The sequence below is a fragment of the Nicotiana sylvestris genome, chromosome 12, assembly GCF_000393655.2.
Source record: "Nicotiana sylvestris chromosome 12, ASM39365v2, whole genome shotgun sequence".
NCBI lineage: Eukaryota > Viridiplantae > Streptophyta > Magnoliopsida > Solanales > Solanaceae > Nicotiana > Nicotiana sylvestris.
In genome coordinates, this window is record NC_091068.1 from 76,076,678 (window position 1) to 76,094,338 (window position 17,661).

Below are 17,661 nucleotides of genomic sequence, written 5' to 3' on the forward strand. Positions count from 1 at the left end.
CAGGTCCATCTTGTGAAGCACAGTTGTGATCAACCCAAACATGTGAGATGCACGTGAAGGAGATAAACCTAACTTATCAGAAGTAATATCTCCTGATCATGATCGAAAATGTTGCATATTGGATAAGGAGAAAGACTCCTTACACAAAGAGAACACGATTTAAGAAAAGGATAGAGTTAGAGTATGAGCTCAACTGGAACTCTTCCACCATGGAAGAGTAGCATTTGTATCCTAGTAAATCTCTAATTGCTAACTCCTTAAATATCAGTGTTGTTCTCTTTTACAGGTAATGCACATAAGTAGAAGTTAAACGTGAATTGAGAGCAAAATAGCAAGGCGATTTTGCAAGCAATTTATGTATGATTCAAGCGTGCAATCCTGAAGCTACTTGAACCAGATAAAAGAACCAGTTCCAAGTGTCTGTCTTTTTATTCTAGTTCATTTGTAGTAGGTGATTTTACATTGTAGCTTTCACTTATTTAAAAGCAATTGTATTAGGTAAGTAAAGTTTTCAAGTTAGAGTTAACTTGAAGTTGTCGCAACAGTTGAGGTTGTGTGCCACAACGGGATTAGAGTTAATCCTAGGTTTATAAAAGAGTTTTTGTAAATGTAGTTTTTGGCTCAGTGATTTTAGTGGAGAGTTTGGGAAAATCCTACCGGAAGGTAGGCCGTGGTTTTTTTACCTTTTAAGCCAGGTGTTTTCCCCGTAAAATCTCTGTGTTCTTTATTTTCCGTATTTATTATTCCCCAACAGTAATAGTTGGAATACATAGAAGAACCAGGTCCTTTTATAATAAAGTTAAGCGAAAATTGGGTACCATACAAATCACTCCCCCCCCCCCAGAAGTCTAAAAACATCAATAAAGATAAATGATGCAAATTGACAATTATACAAAGCAAATCAGCATTTGAATAGAGCCCTCAAGCTCGGACACCCTCGAGCTAGTTGTGCAACAATAGTTAAAGGCACAATAAGCTGATGAACAAGCAAGTAAGCTGAGAAATATTATATTCCTTTGATATTCGTGAATGTCGATTGTTTACAAATGATGGGGACTCCTCTTTATATACTAGAGGAATCCTAATTATGATACAATTCTAATTACAGAAGTAAATCACATGATTGGTACAAATAATCACCCTTGATTTGATCTGTTCCAGAATTTTCGTCGTGATCTCCGACCGGTTACGGATATCTCGCCTTTCCATTATTGTACTTCACTCGAAGTTGGTCATACTTAGTCTCGATTGCTGCTGGCCTCGGTCTCGACGGACACCTCGATTCTTGAACTCCTCGTTTTCGTGCTATAGCCCGATCCATTGCGTGGCTGAACCTCGACGTGATCTCCTGGTCTCGAAACCGTATACACAGTTTGTATTTGACATTTCAAAAAATAATTTTTAGCATCAGATTTTAAACTACGGAGTATCTTGTATCATATCATCTAGCTTTATCTTTATATAGCGATCCACAGAATTAGCACTACTCCACTTTCATCATTAGTGCTTGTAGTTTTCTTAATCAATAGTAATCTCTTTCAAAGATTACATTCATTATTTATTTATTTTTAGTCCTAAGGTGGATTCATTGGGTGCTGAAATTTACGTGAATCATGACAATTTGGCTGATCGTCCCTTTTTCCTTTTAGCTTAATTTATGTGAGAAGTGCAAAGAAGAGAGTGGTTTATACTTCACGATCAGAGTGACAAGGCTTACCTTTCGTCCTTGTTTTATTCTCGTCGCCAGTGGTTTCCGAAATGACTACATAGTATTGAGATTTTCTGCTTCGTTACTGCAGTATTGTATTTTAGATCTAAGACAGGTTTTAAAAAAAATACTCGAATGTTAACGATTCAACTTGCTCAAGATTACGACATAGCTTTTGTATTTCGTTGGATACATAGTAAATCTCCAATAATTCAATGATCACAGCGACACACAATCTCATTACTAATCTCACAATTAGCAGTTTTTGACAGAATACTTTATATTTGTATACGGTTAAAATCGGGCCCATCCAATTTTACTGATTAACCGAAACATGAGGATAAAGTACCGAGTTCGGGATTCGAGGTACTTGTCGAGATCGAGACCAATAATGATCGAGGTCGAACAGGGATAAACATCGAGCAAGACCGAAGATAGCATAATAACGGAAAAACGAGATATCCGTGACTAGTCAAAGATCATGGCGGAAATCTCATAACAGATCAAATCAAAGGCGGTTGTTTAGCTAATCATGGGATTTCCTTCTGTAATTAAAACCATACCATAAATAGGATTCTTCTACTATATAAAAATGGTCTTATCCATTTGTAATCATCTTACATTGACGCATATCAAAGCAATACAATACTCTTTTTCTCTTACTCTCTTGTTCATCAGTTTATTTCATAACCCTACTCTCACACACTCAGTTCGAGAGCGACCTAGCTCGAAGGTTGAATTGCATTTCAATACTGGTTTGCTTTACTTTGTTATTTATTTTTATTATTAATCATCATATTTATCAACTGGTGCTATGTGAAATTACGTATCCTTAAAATCACTTATAAGTTTAATAGTTATCCAATTTTAAGGGTAAACAGTTTGGCGCTCACTGTGTTGCTAAGGATAATAGTGATTGCCTGGTACAATTTTCGTAACACACATTATTTTACGCTTGTTCTTTGAAGTGTCTTTGATTTCAGGATCAACATATCAAACTCCCAAGTAGCACCCACACACACAGACAACGGCCTTGGCCTTCTTGGCGAGAACGAAAACATAGTCGCTCTAGGAAACGAAGTACCTCCAGTAAACTCCGATGGAGCTCCGACCGTGGACCCAATCGACGTCAGATCCCATATTGCCATTAATGGGAATTTGGGCGTCGATCCTGAGAATAGCATCCGTGGAGATGCTCGAACATCCAATTAGAACGCACAGAGCGGTGAAGAAGGCAGAATTGGTCTTTGAATGATATTCGAGATGTTGCAGACTCAGCAAGCTACAATAACACAACTCCAAAATTAGAATTGTGCACCAAGCAGGATCGAGCTCGAGCCATCACAAGAAGTTGTTCATAGAGCCAAATCGGTGCCAAAGAGATCAAATGAAGGAGAATCAGAGACTAATCCCGCTATCGTAAAAATGCTCGAGGAACTGACAAAGCGAATCGAGACAGGAGAAAAGAAGATCGAGGAAAATGATAAGAAGGTGGATACTTATAACTCTAGGGTCAACCAGATCCCGGGGGAACCACTGGTATTGAAAGGACTTGATTCCAAAAAGTTTTTCCAAAAAGCTTTCCCCCGAGTGTGGCTCCAAAGCCAATCCCGAAGATGTTCTGTATGCCCGAGATTCCGAAGTATAACGGGATGACAAATCCAAATGAACACGTCACCTCAAATGTGTGCGCCATTGAGGGAAATGACTTAGAAGATGATGAGATTGAATCCGTATTGCTGAAGAAATTTGGAGAAACTCTATCAAAGGGTGCCATGATATGGTACTATAATTTACCGCCTAATACTATTGATTCATTTGCTATGCTTGCAAATTCTTTTGTGAAGGTGCACGCTGGAGCCATTAAGGTTACAACTAGAAAGTCAGACCTATTCAAAGTAATGAAATAGGACAACGAGATGTTCAGGGAATTCGTATCTCAATTTCAAATGGAACGGATGTATTTTCCACCGCTCACTGACGATTGGGTTATTCAAGCCTTCACTCAAGGCCTCAGCGAACGAAGTTCCATAGCTTCGCAACAATTAAAGCAGAGTTTGATCGAATATCCAGCCGTCACTTGGTCCAATGTGCATAATTGATATCAATCGAAGATTAGGGTATAAGACGATCAATTGGGGGCTCCAACTGGTTCAATTTATTCCAACAGGCCCGTGGACAGAGTTAAAAGGGATGTCGATAGGGAACCACATTCGAGCAAAGACCGATATCAGCCATACGAGAGAGATCGCAGAAATAGTGGGTCTGGACACAACCCCATTCGGAATGATAGAAGGAATGATCAGGGACAAAGCACCCAAGGTTTCATAAGCAAGAGTAGTTTCGACATGGATGTCGGGTCCAAAGAAGCACCTCGACTGTCAGAATATAACTTCAGCATAGATGTTTCCGCCATAGTATCGGCCATTGGGAGTATTAAAGATACTAGGTGGCCTCGACCTTTGCAGACCGATCCGGCCCAGAGAAACCCAAACCAAATATGCAAGTATCATGGCACCCATGGCCATAAAATAGAAAATTACAGACAACTAAGCGAGGAAGTAGCCTGGTTGTTCAACGAGGGGCACCTTCGAGAATTCTTAAGTGATCGAGCCAAAAATCACTTCAAAAATGGAGATTCAAACAGACAGAATGAGCAAGAAGAGCCACAGCACGTGATTCACATGACCGTTGGAGGGTCGATATTCCTCAAGGACCGGTATTCAAACGCACCAAGGTGACAATCACAAGAGCCAAACGGACTCGGACTACTTACCGGAAGAGACCTTATCTTTCAACGACGAGGATGCAAAAGGGATCAAACAACCTCACAACAACGCACTGGTAATATCTATACTTATGAATAAAATTCAAGTTAAACATGTGTTGATTGATCTAGGTAGCTCGGCCAACATTGTTCGATCAAGGGTCGTAGAGCAACTCGGCATTCAAAATCAAATTGTGCCCGCAGCTCGAGTGCTTGACGGCTTCAACATAGCAAGTGAAACCACCAAAGAGGAAACTATCTTGACGGTAAACGTGGTCGGAACCATATAGGAAACGAAGTTCCATGTAACCGAGGGTGACATGAGGTACAACTTCCTGCTCGGGAGGCCTTGGATCCATAACATGAGGGTAGTACCCTCGACCCTTCACCAAGTTGATACCAGTGTCAACACTTTTGTCAACAAAGGGATCGAATTCGAAGGGAAAGCAAAAAGTCAAATATCAACCCATAGTCACCAGTCTCGGCCCGATCGGAGGATCATGAAACTTTCGAGGATGATGATTATATGATACCTCGAACCTTCATAATCCCCGATGATTCTGACGCAATAAAGTCGACGGTCGAAGAGCTGGAATAAATCATTCTGATCGAGCATCTGCCCGATCGAAAGGTATACCTGGGCACAAGGTTAACTCTGAAGCTCAGGAAAAAAATTATTCAATTCATTTTAGATAACATAGATTATTTTGCTTGGTTCCATCTCGATATGACGGGGATCCCACTAGAGATCACTACACATTGATTAAGCTTAGATGTCAAAGGTGTGCGCCGATGATTCACCAGCTCGGGGAGCAATTCCATTCGGTCTTATCCCCATGGTCATTCATGAAATGGGGAATGGACATCGTCAGCCCTCTACCTTCGGCCCCAGGTAAAGCTCAGCTTATTTTATTTATGACTGATTATTTTTCTAAGTGGCTTGAAGCACATGCTTTCGAGAAAGTCAGAGAAAAAGAAGTTATAGACTTCATTTGGGACCATATTATATGCCGATTCGGGATGACCTTCGAGATCGTGTGTGACAATGGAAAGTAATTCATCGGCGGCAAGGTGACTAAATATCTCGAGGATCACATATTAAAAGGATTCTATCAATGCCATACCATCCCAGCGGGAATAGACAAGTCGAATCAACCAACAAAACCATCATTCAAAATCTTAAGAAAAGATGAGCGATGCTAAGGGAAAATGGAGAGAGATATTGCTCGAGGTTCTTTGGGCGTACTGCACGACATCGAAATCCAGTACAGGGGCAACAATGTTCTCTTTGGTATATGGTGTCGAAGCTCTTATCCCGTTCGAGGTCGGGGAACCTAGCCTCAGGTTTTGATATGCAATAGAAAAATCAATAACGAGGCTATAAACACATTCCTAGAATTGTTGGATGAAAGACACGAGGCCGCCCTCGTTCGATTGGCCGCACAAAAACATCAGATTGAAAAATACTACAACCGAAGAACCAATCTTCGATACTTCAAAATAGAAGACTTGGTGCTAAGAAAAGTCACTCTCAACACTCGAAACCAAATGAAGGAAAACTGGGTCCAAATTGGGAGAGGCCATATGTGGTCCTCGACATCATCGTAAAGGGGTCCTACAAGCTTAGCACGATGAACGACGAGCAATTACCAAACAATTGGAACGTGTTACTTCTAAAGAGATACTTCCAAGCAATCGGTTTTTCTGGCGAGGTTTTTAACGAGGCAATCATTGATCGTGCTAACTTAGAACAATTCAACACTTTTCGAGGCTTCTTTACAATCAACCTCGAATACTAGGGGCATTACCCTCGAATGTTCACTTTGTTGCAAGAAAATTACTTCTTAACAACGGGGTCTTGATAGGTAAATTTTGTAAGGGCCAACCGGTCGAATGAACCGTGCCCATATAGGTTACTCGAGCCCTAGCATCAAACATGTACGTATATATAATCATCTATTGAAAAAATTATTTTCCCTTACCGATATCTCATGCCTTAGAAAGAATTTTCTACTTAACAATTTCATACTCTTGATTTATTGTGTAAGCAGGCTTAAGGGCAGATCATAACGGAACCCCATGCTCGGGTACTGACGTCCGAGAAACAAACAAGATCAAATTATTAAAACTTCGAGATCATAAGACCTTAAAGGCGACCCTCGGTTTTTTATAGGCCATGGCCACCCCATTCAGGGACTGACACTTGGGCAAGCTCGAAGTGAAACGGGAAAATAATCCTAAGAGGCAAGTCCCAAATAAAAAGGCTATGGGCAAATCAATGCGGTTTAGAGACGTCTGAATTCCATAATAGAACATGGCTTCAAATATTCTCATAAACCGGTTAAAAGGGCCACCCTCAGCAAAATTATAAAGGGCTTCGATAATATCAAGTCTTAAAAACTCTAATGAGTACAAAATTGTTCGAAATCTCGAACAATCCCTTATTTCATGCTAAGGCATTATAACCTTTGCGAACATGAATGACAAACTAAAGAAAACAATTCTTGAAAGCCAAAAAGGGGTAGAAAGCCTTATATATATATTAAAACGATCGTTCTACAAAGGTCAGATCGGCCAAATACAAAAGCTTAAGGGCTATTCTTACTTCAAGTTTGAAACATCACTCTTACTCGCTACTAAGCTTGAGGGCTACTGCAACTCGAGTTTGAATAAATTCTCACTCGGGTACTGTTCTTCGAGCCTAAGGGCCACCTGATTTCGAGTTCGAGATAACATTCTCACTCGAACATCAAACTCAAAGGTTACCTTATTCCGAACCAGATTAATGATCTCACTTGGCTCTGATTTATCGAAAACTGCCACGGGACAAGTTCGAATGTTCGACCTAGGACCATTGAATAACACCATATAACTTTTTGCTAAGGTACTCTGATACTTACATAAAATAAATAAGGACAATTAATTCAAGAACCATGGAAAGGAAAAAGTTTTTATATATCAAAATTTTTCTTACAAGGGCCACATGGACCAATCAAACATTATTTACAAAGACCGATCAGCCTTAAATAAAAAACAAAAATTACTAGGCCTAATCAGCACGATCATTATCAGAGGAAGCTTCTTCACCCTCGAGGTCTTCTCCACCAGATCCGCCCACATTCTTGGAATCCTCGTCGGGAAATGCTAGCTTCCAAGCCTTTGCTTCCAAGCCTTGGCGATCTCGAGTTCGCCAGCTATGTCAAAACTTTGGGCAATTACCCCCCGAGAGCCTCCATTCGGGCCTGCCACTTCGAATTATCCACCATACCCTTGGATTGCTCGGGGGTGGCTTCGGCATCGACTTTGCATTAAGCCGCAGTAGCCTGGCCTTAGTATTTGTCTTGGCCGCTTCAGATCTGGCAACCTCAAGCTCTTTAGTTAAACTGGCTAAATTGGACTCGATTTCCTCAACCTTCTTCGCTTCAACCAAGGAATTCTCTCTTGCATATCAAAGCTGTGACTTGGCCGAATTCAGCTCAGCTTGAATGGTTTCCTTTTGTGCAACCAAAATATCCATACATCCTTTGAAATGTTTGGCTTCGGCTCGCACTTTATCTATTTTCCCTTGGAGGCCCTTGATCTGTTCGAGCCTCTGTCGAACCTGCAGAATGGGATTGTTAGTTGTTATCTCCGACTCATCCTCACTATCATGAAGAACTTGGAATACCTGCTCGACCATCTCTTCATGCGCATTTCGATCCTCCACTATGTCTACCCGAAGCTTCTCAGTGAGAAGATTTTAGGTATTGCATTTCTCAATGAGACCCTAGAGTTCGACCTTGCATTCCTCTCGGATTGGGAGAAAGGCCTCATGATGCAGTACTGAAGCCTACAAGAAAGGAAAAAAGTGTTAGAGATATCTACAATTCAAAATCATAAAAAGATATAGTGGCCTTTGAACTTACCGATTTAGAGCATGCTGGGCCTCATTGAACAAACACTGTATTGGAGATAGCTCGCCACCCCTATGAGGGCAGAGAAAACTTAAGTATCTTCTGGGATCGAGATAATAAGAGGCTTCTTACTATCGAGGTCAACACTGGGGGGCGGAAATTGGTTGGTCAGTGTATAGCTCGAGGAAGCCTCATTTGAGCTCTTCCTTAGTACGTCCAAATCACCCAAACCAGTGATATCTTCCACATGAGCAAAATAGCCGCGAAAACAATCTTCATCTTCGTAGGCCCCCTCTCCGTGAGAAGTATCTGCAGCCTGAGTGTCGCGTATCATCGAATCCGAAACTGGAGGGAATGAGGAGTAGTCCCCGATCACTATTGCCCCAAGTGGGTATTTAGACGCATCATCTTCATTCCCGGGAGCCTCGAGCTTGGTTTCTACCCCAGCCTTGACCGCCTCCTCGGTGGCCTCCCCACCTCGAGGTGAGGCATCTTCAACTCTTTCTAGCTCGGGCTTGTTAGGCCGGGGCAAAGCAGCTTCGGTTTTTGCCTGTCCAACGATACTTTAAACCTCGGTGCCAGCTCGCACATGAGCCACCAACCCAGAGCTTTCTTCTTCTTCGTCTTTGTCTTCGGTCTCGTCCATTATCTGTTGGGCCGATTCCAGAGTTACATGGATAACATCCCCCTTATGATTACGGGGCTTCCCGACCGTCCTTTTCTTTTCTGGGCTTGGGGAACTCAGAGCCTCCATTCTTTTCTTCTCTTTGCCCTGCTTCGGGGCACACGGGGAAAGGAGTGCCTCTTATTCAGCAGAGGGGGGCCTCATTGGCACGTCCTTCTTAAGGCCTACAAAATGAAAACGACGAGTAAGTACAATAACAAAGCCCGACTAAAAACCTTTCGAAGGAAAGGAATTTACCATGGTTACGGGCCTCCCATCGGCGCTTTGACAATTCCATCCAAGCACACTCAGAATAATTTTTTTGTGACACCAATCCCTCGACCCATTGCCTCAGGTCGGGGATCACTTCTGGCACAACGGCCATAGCTGCAACACAAAAATAATTAGATGAAGGGAAGACAAGAAAGCATAATGGAAAAAATAGATATTCATAAGGCTAAGCAATACTTACGTTTCATATTCCACTTTTCAGGGTGCGACATATCTGCGGCAGAGATTAAATCCGAAGTCTTTATTCGGACAAACCTGCCCATCCAACCTCGGCCTCAAGTCTCATCTATGCTCGAGAACGGTGGTTTAGCGGCTAGGCGATAAAGCTTGATCATGCCTCAACGATAACGCCGGGGGTCGTAGAGACGGATGAAGTAATTGAGGGTAAAAGGATGCCCCTCGATCTTGCTTTAAGAATCGGAGGAGGATCACGATCCTCCAAAACGACGGGTGGATTTGGCCCAAAGTGACATTGCATCTCTTGCCAAAGGCAACGATGATGGAATCTAGGGGGCTTGTCGTGAAGGGGAGGTATAGACACTCAGATACCCCTCTTTGTAAGTTGTGATGGATTCTTCTGGACTGGGCACTACTACATCATTGTCTACCCAGTTGCACTCCTTTTTCACCTTCTCGAGGAGACGTTCGGTGATCGTACACATGTACCTCGACACGGCTTCACATCGGTCTTGTGTCGAGGATGTGTTCTCCACCTTGAAATCAGTAGTAGTGGCACACTTCATCGAAACGAAGTCCGCAAGGGGCTGTTCCACCGCAGTGGCGGCGCCGGCGGCGGACTTTGATGAAGAGGCGGTTTTTTTGTGAGGGATAGTTTTAGAGGTCTTATCCATTTTTTAGAACGAGGAAGAACAAGGGTTAGGATATCTGGTGTTTTCAGAAGAGGCTAGCAGTGAAACTTGAAGATTTGCAGTAGAACTTGAAGAATGCAAAGAGCTTTGAAGATTATAGCAGAAGAGATTAAAGTAAAGTTTGAAAGAGTGGAAAAGAGGCCTATTTATGGGTTTCACAGCGATAGTTCAAAGTTGCTAGTGGTCGACCGACAACTGACGCACCTTAATTGCCTAGGAAATTGAACCGATAGGACCGTTATGGTCACCTCTGCTGCCTACGTCACAATGCTTACGTAATGGTGAACCAAGGTCCAGTTCGAAAATACAATTCGTTTCTTATCATTACATTCCAAAAAATGAGGGGACTATCTGTATACGGTTAAAATTAGGCCCACCCGATTTCACTGATTAACCGAGACCAAGGGATGGATCGAGGATCAGCCCCATAACATATCAGACCGATACATGAGGATAAAGTAACGAGTTCGGGATTTGAGGTACTTGTTGAGATCGAGATCGGTAATGATCGAGGTCGAACGGGATAGACATCGAGCAAGACCGAAGATAGCATGACAAAGAAAAGGCGAGATATCCATGACTGGTCGAAGATCATGGCAGAAATCTCGGAACAGATCAAATCAAGGGCGGTTGTTTAGCTAATCATGAGATTTCCTTCTGTAATTAGATCCATACCGTAAATAGAATTCTTCTACTATATAAAAAGGGTCTTAACCATTTGTAATCATCTTATATTGACGCATGTCAAAGCAATACAATACTCTTTTTCTCTTACACTCTCTTGTCCATCAGTTTATTTCATAACCCTACTCTCACTCACTCAATTCGAGGGCGACCTAGCTCGAGAGCTGAATCGCATTTCTATACTGGTTTGCTTTACTTTGTTGTTTATTTCTATTATTAATCATCATATTTATCAATTGGTACTAGGTAAATTTACGTATCCTTAAAACCACTTATAAGTTTAATTGTTATCCGATTTTAATCGAGGTCCTCAAATAGAAGTCACTGGTTCTTCTCACTGCTTAAGAAAAAGAGAAATTTCACATGGACACCGGAATGCCAACAAGCCTTAGAATAACTAAAACGATACATGTCAAGTCCTCCACTGCTTCACCCCGAATGTGTACAGGCAACTCTACTTATACTTGGCGATCTTGAAAATAGCGATAAATAGGGTCCTGTTTCGAGAAGAGAAAGGTATGCAATTTCCTGTTTACTATGTTAGACGGACCTTAGGTGAGGCCGATACCCGATACCCACACTTAGAGAGATTACCGCGTGCTTTAATAAGTGCCTCTAGAAAATTTAAACCATATTTCCAATGTCACCCAATATGTGTTGTAACTACCTATACCCTTCGTAATATTTTGCATAAACCCGACTTTCGAGTTTATGCAAAATATTATGAAGGGGATAGCTAGTTACAACACATATTGGGTGACATTAGAAATTAAAACAGTATTTTCAATGTCACCCAACATGTGTTGTAACTAATCCTTTTTAACTTGGTTTAGAAGGCCACTGGTGATTGTGCATATGTACCTCGACATAGGCTCGCATCGGCCCGGAACCGAGGGGTCTTTTTAACCTTAAAGTCTGAGTCAAGAAAGCATGACGGAGGAAAAAAAATTCAGGGCGTGGCTCTGCCGCTGACTGCTCGCCGGCCGGCTAAGACGAGGAAGCTTTTTCTTTCTGCGGAACGATTTTAGATATTTTGGCCATTTTGTTATTGTGAACAAAGGAGAGCAGAGATTGGGATATTTCGTGTTTTGGACAGAATGAAGTCCATAAGGGACTGTTCCGCCGCGGCGATGGTGCCGGCTAACTTTGATGAAGAGGCGGCTTCTTTGTAAGGACAATTTTAGAGGTCTTAGCCATTTTTGAGAACGAAGAAGAAAGGGGGTTAGGATATCTGGCGTTTTAAGAAGAGGCTAGCGGTGAAACTTGAAGGTTCGCAGAAGAACTTGAAGAATGCAAAGAGCTTTGAAGATTATAGCAGAAGAGATTAAAATAAAGTTTGAAAGAGTGGAAAAGAGGCCTATTTATGGGTTTCACGGCGACGGTTCAAAGTTGCTAGTGGCCGACCGGCAACTGACGCGCCTTAAATGCCTGAAATTGAACTGATGGGACGTTTCGGTCACCTCTGCCGCTTACATCACAATACTTACGTAATGGTGAACCAAGGTCCAATTCGAAAATTCAATTCGTTTCTTGTCATTACATTCCAAAAAACGAGGGCACTATCTGTATACAGTTAAAACCGGACCCAATCGATTTTACTGATTAACCGAGACCTGGGGGATGGATCGAGGATTAGCCCCATAGTATATCAAACCGAGACATGAGGATAAAGTACCGAGTTCGGGATTCGAGGTACTTGCCGAGATCGAGACCAGTAATGATCGAGGTCGAACGGGATAGACATCGAGCAAGACCGATGATAGCATGACAAAGGAAAGGCGAGATATCCATGACTGGTCGAAGATCATGGCAGAAATCTCGGAACAGATCAAATCAAGGGCGGTTATTTAGCTAATCATGAGATTTCCTTCTGTAATTAGATCCATACCGTAAATAGAATTCTTCTACTATATAAAAAGGGTCTTAACCATTTGTAATCATCTTATATTGACGCATGTCAAAGCAATACAATACTCTTTTTCTCTTATACTCTCTTGTCCATCAGTTTATTTCATAACCCTACTCTCACTCACTCAATTCGAGGGCGACCTAGCTCGAGAGCTGAATCGTATTTCTATACTGGTTTGCTTTACTTTATTGTTTATTTCTATTATTAATCATCATATTTATCAACTGGTACTAGGTAAATTTACGTATTTTTAAAACCACTTATAAGTTTAATTGTTATCTGCTTTTAAGGATAAACAATATTCAAGCAGAAACCTTGATTTTCTTTTCAACTCTTTTCCGCTCACAACTAAAAAATGGTAAACAAAATGACGTCGAAGCGAAACACTACTTACTCTTTTTTCTCCTTTTAATTTGTTTTTAAAAGTTAATAGAGAAAAGGGAAAGAAATTATATATATTGCCAATGAGAAAGGGGAAAGATAGTTGGGTTATGATTAGCCAAATTTGAACTCAAATGGAGCTAGGAACCGGTTACAAAAGGGAATCGTTGAGAACAGACGAACTACAATAGTGTAACTTAAAACTAATACTCAACCCAGCCACCACACCTCCGCTACATAAAAAAACTAACAATATTTACAAAAACAGAGCCACGACAAGTCGGACACGTAACATATATAGAGTCAAGCAGCTGAAACATGCATGTTGAGCCTCGATTCATAACTCACAGGTCGTAAGGAGGAGGAGGGCTTCTGGGTCCAATCCCACTAGCATTCTCGTATGCAAATGACCCTGATCGCCTGCGGAATCGAAATGCCTCCTTTCCTCCCGCACCTGCAATACATATTTATAAAACATCAAATATATATTCAGTCTCATCCTATACTTTTACATGCAACAAATTACTGTACATTACACCCAACAGACATTAATTAATAATTTCGTCCAACTAATTTGCGTTTCAGTAAGGACATTTTACGCCGTTATGTTCAAACTACAGGTGCTAGTTCAAACTAATAGTACATGAAGGGTTGAACCATTATGGTTACGTGTACCGTACTCGTGGCCAAATGTTTTTAAACTCTAGCTAGTGGATCTAGACAAAAATATCACCTTCTAAATTGTATCCACCTATACATTACATTATCCGTTAGAAAATTTTACTCATTATTTGCTAAATAACATAATTGGCCTCCTACCAACTTCACATATTCTCCCTCCCAAAGCTAAATTTACAAAACTAACCCCCAAACAATAGTACGCCCATTATTCATCTAGATCTGTGATAGCCCGCGTTTATTGGAGGATATTCTCGGTTAACCCGTAAACTTATTTATTTTTTGATCCGTTCTAAAAAGAATTACTCTCTCCGTTCTAATTTATATGAACATGTGGATACGGAGATTAAGAAAAAAATAAAAAACTTTTGAAATTTATGGTCCTAAACGAGTCAAAAAGTGATCCATAATATTTGTATGGTTATACAAATTTCTAATTAAATGCAGAATTATAAATTTAAACTAAATTATTTCCAAATTTAAAAATACATCATTCTTTTTGAAGTCCAAAAATAAAATATGTTCACATAAACTGGAATGGAAGGAGTACATCTCTCTAAATTTAAAAATAATTTAGCTAAGAAGCTTTTATAACCATACAAATAATTTTGATCATTTCTTGACTTTTTTAGCACCATAAATTAAAAAAAATCTTCATTTTTTTTAAACTCCGTGCCAAGATAAATGAGTTAACATTACTACTGAACTACTACATTGAAACATCTTCGCCCGGCTATAAACAAACACTGAAATTAAACAACAAGCTGAAATTAAGGCATACCAGCAAAGGGAGATACCGGAGGAGTGGAACCGGCACTGGCAGGCGAAACTGGAGGAGAGTCTTTACTCACATATCCTGGAGGCTTTACTATCATTATACGTTTTGTCACCCTAGCCACCTCTTGACTTCCTTCTGTTTCTGCATCTCAAAACTCATTAGATTCCAGTATAATATCTTGATCCAAAAAAAAAAGTAAGTTTTTTAATATCATCTAATTAAGTGATCTAAAGTTACTGTTTCAATCTTCAAATTGGGACAATATATACTGACAACGTCCGATTAAATGTTGTCTTAAGGAGAAAAATTCCTCATACGATCGAAGGACTTTATCAACAAAAAGATAAACTATAGATTAACCAAAAGTTAATCATCAGCATAAACCGCTGATGTAAATATGACCACATATAACAGATACTTAATTATTAGTAGATCGTAAACATTGAGAAATACGTAATAATGCGGGACAATCTAATTAAACTAGTTTTTCAAATACGTTTTATATATAGCAGTTGTTAATTAGTTATGTATTATTAATGGAGGAACCGGCGGAAGATAGCAACAAAGGCGTACCCTTGCCGGAACTTGAGCCCAAGTTAAAGGTGGAAGATTTTCGGAGTTTGCCAAGGCCACTATCGGGACGGGGACCGGCGACGGTGTCGTCCCAAAGCTTGTCAAGTATGCTCATGGCGTAGGTTAGCGAATCGGTGCAGGTTAAAGTATGGGAAAACCGTATGCTTAGACTGAGTGAGTGAGGTGTAAGGACGCTACGGAAAGGTCTCTTATTTATTGAGGGATTTAGCGTGAAATATCGAACAACCTTTGTGGGATGAGATTGATTCTGTATCGTTGATCTAGATCTGAGATGAGATGGACGATGGATCTATTAGCACAATGGGATAAGATCGACGTGACAAGGACGGAGTTGGTTTTTCTTTCATCTTTTAACATTTCGCCGTTTGGCAACTTCGGATAGAGTTGATCGAGGGTGTCACGTGACGGGTACTTTTCGAGAGGAAATATCGTGTATACCCTTGATCTTTTTCTTGAAGATTATGTTGTTTATGGCAGTTTTGGTTAAACCACTATTCTAAGCTGATTTTATAAGTTTAACCGTACAAACTATTAATAATAATTATATAAATTTATTTGTTTTGCCATAATATAATTATAAGTTGATTTCAAGTATAATGTTTTTTGTTTATAAGTGTATAATCACATAACAGGATTATATATGTGTGCATATATAATCATTATATCTTATCATAAGTGTATGATCACATAACAGGCATTCTTTTATTAAATTAAATAAACTTTTATAAATGAATAATTAAATAAACTTTAATATGTGACAAATATACAACAACAATAGCTCAGTGAAATATCACAACTGCGGTTTGGGGAGGGTAGGATGTATGCAGCTTTATCCCTACCCTGGAAGGGCAGATAGACTATTTCCGATAGACCATCTGCTAAAGAAGATGGAAGAAGTGCTGATAGAAATTCATAGCAAGACAATATATTAGGAAAATAAATTGAAGATAGCAATAAAAATATGAAAGAAGTACTTATAACACGTAATAGCAAGACAATAAATTTAGAGAAACTAAATCCAAGGTCTGATAACAATAGAGAATATGAAAGGAACACTGATAACAAACTAAGGAAGTACTAGTGACATGTAATAACAAAACAAGATTTGCGAAAATAGCAAACTCAGGATAAAAGGGTACCATACTAACACTAACGAACTACTGAAGACAAAGGGAAATGCACGACTACCTAGTAACCTTCTACCCTAATCCTCAACCTCCACACTCTCATATCCAGGGTCATGTCCTCGGTTAGCTCAAGCTGCACCATGTCCCGCCTAATCACCTCTCCTCAAGATTTCTTTGGCTTACCACTACCCTTCCTCTTACACCCCAAGGCCAACCTCTCACACCTCCTGACTGGGGAATCTGTGCTTCTTCTCTTAATATGCCTGAACTATCTCAATCTCGCATCTCGCATCTTTTCCTCAACAGGGGTCACTCCCACCTTGTCCTGAATAACTTCATTACTAATTCTATTTAACCTAGTATGCCCAAGCATCCATCTCAACGTCCTCATTTCAGCTACTTTCATCTGCTAGACGTGGGAGTTCTTGACTGGCCAGCACTCTGTCACTTACAACATAGTCGGTCTAACCACTACCTTGTATAACTTACCCTTATGTCTCAATGACACATTCTTATCGCACTAGACACCAAAAGAGAGCCTCCACTTCATTCATCCTGCGTGACATTTTCATCAAGCTCCACATCATTCTGAATTATAGACCCCAAATGCTTAAAACTCTCTTTCTTGGGGATGACTTGAGAATCAAGCCTCACATCCCCGTCCGCTTCCTAGGTAGCACCGCTAAACTTACACTCTAAGTATTTTGTCTTGGTCCTGCTCAACTTGAAGCCCTTAGACTCCAAGGTATGCCTCCAGACCTCCAGCCTCTCGCTAACACCAACACGCGTCTCATTAATCAGGATTATGTCATCTGCAAATAACATGCACCAAGGCACCTCCCCTTGAATGTGTCGCGTCAATAAATCTATTGCTAAAGAAAAAAACGGGCTAAGGGTGATCCCTGATGTAGGCCCATCTCAACTGGGACAATATGTGACAAATATATGTGCATATAAGATATAGAGAGTTATATATAAATGTGTATGTGTGAGATAATTATAAATTAACAATTAATACTAAAAAAAGTAATACTAGGTATATTTCCGCTCATATGAACATAATGAAACTTATGATTTTGTTCTATTTTTTAATCAACAAAAAAATATATATGAGTTTAGAATATAATTATTTGCACTAAAAAATTTTAAAAAAGAAAAGAAAAAAAAATGCTAGTATAACACAAACTTATTTTTAACAAATGCTCCTCACATATTTAAAATGAAAGTAATAGAGCAAACAATAATTTATCTGAAAAATAAGAAATAAAAGTGTATAGGGGTAAAATCGAGGCTTATGAGAACTCCGATTTCTCGGAGG

At 40.2% G+C, this 17,661-nt stretch overlaps 1 protein-coding gene and 1 long non-coding RNA gene across 2 annotated transcripts; both read right to left on the reverse strand.

The window, feature by feature from the left end:
• Nucleotides 1-992: 992 nt before the first annotated feature.
• On the reverse strand, nucleotides 993-9,282 carry LOC104231203 (uncharacterized). The gene is made up of 2 exons (XR_712055.2): nucleotides 8,381-9,282; nucleotides 993-8,304 (listed from the first exon to the last, which is right to left on the reverse strand). It is a non-coding gene; the product is annotated as an uncharacterized lncRNA (long non-coding RNA).
• A 3,944-nt stretch (nucleotides 9,283-13,226) lies between these two features.
• On the reverse strand, nucleotides 13,227-15,537 carry LOC104231201 (dormancy-associated protein homolog 3-like). The gene is made up of 3 exons (XM_009784152.2): nucleotides 15,196-15,537; nucleotides 14,626-14,763; nucleotides 13,227-13,620 (listed from the first exon to the last, which is right to left on the reverse strand). Exons 1-3 carry the CDS (start codon nucleotides 15,308-15,310, stop codon nucleotides 13,511-13,513), a joined length of 363 nt encoding a protein of 120 aa, XP_009782454.1. The 5' UTR covers nucleotides 15,311-15,537; the 3' UTR covers nucleotides 13,227-13,510.
• Between the last annotated feature and the right edge of the window lie 2,124 nt (nucleotides 15,538-17,661).

Excerpts from the sequence above, each read along its gene's own strand:
- LOC104231201 (XM_009784152.2), bottom strand. The coding sequence starts at position 15,310 with ATGAGCATACTTGACAAGCTTTGGGACGACACCGTCGCCGGTCCCCGT. Across the intron at positions 14,764-15,195 it reads GGGCTCAAGTTCCGGCAAGG|AAACAGAAGGAAGTCAAGAG; the intron begins GTACGCCTTTGT and ends TTTGAGATGCAG. Across the intron at positions 13,621-14,625 it reads TCCGGTATCTCCCTTTGCTG|GTGCGGGAGGAAAGGAGGCA; the intron begins GTATGCCTTAAT and ends TATGTATTGCAG.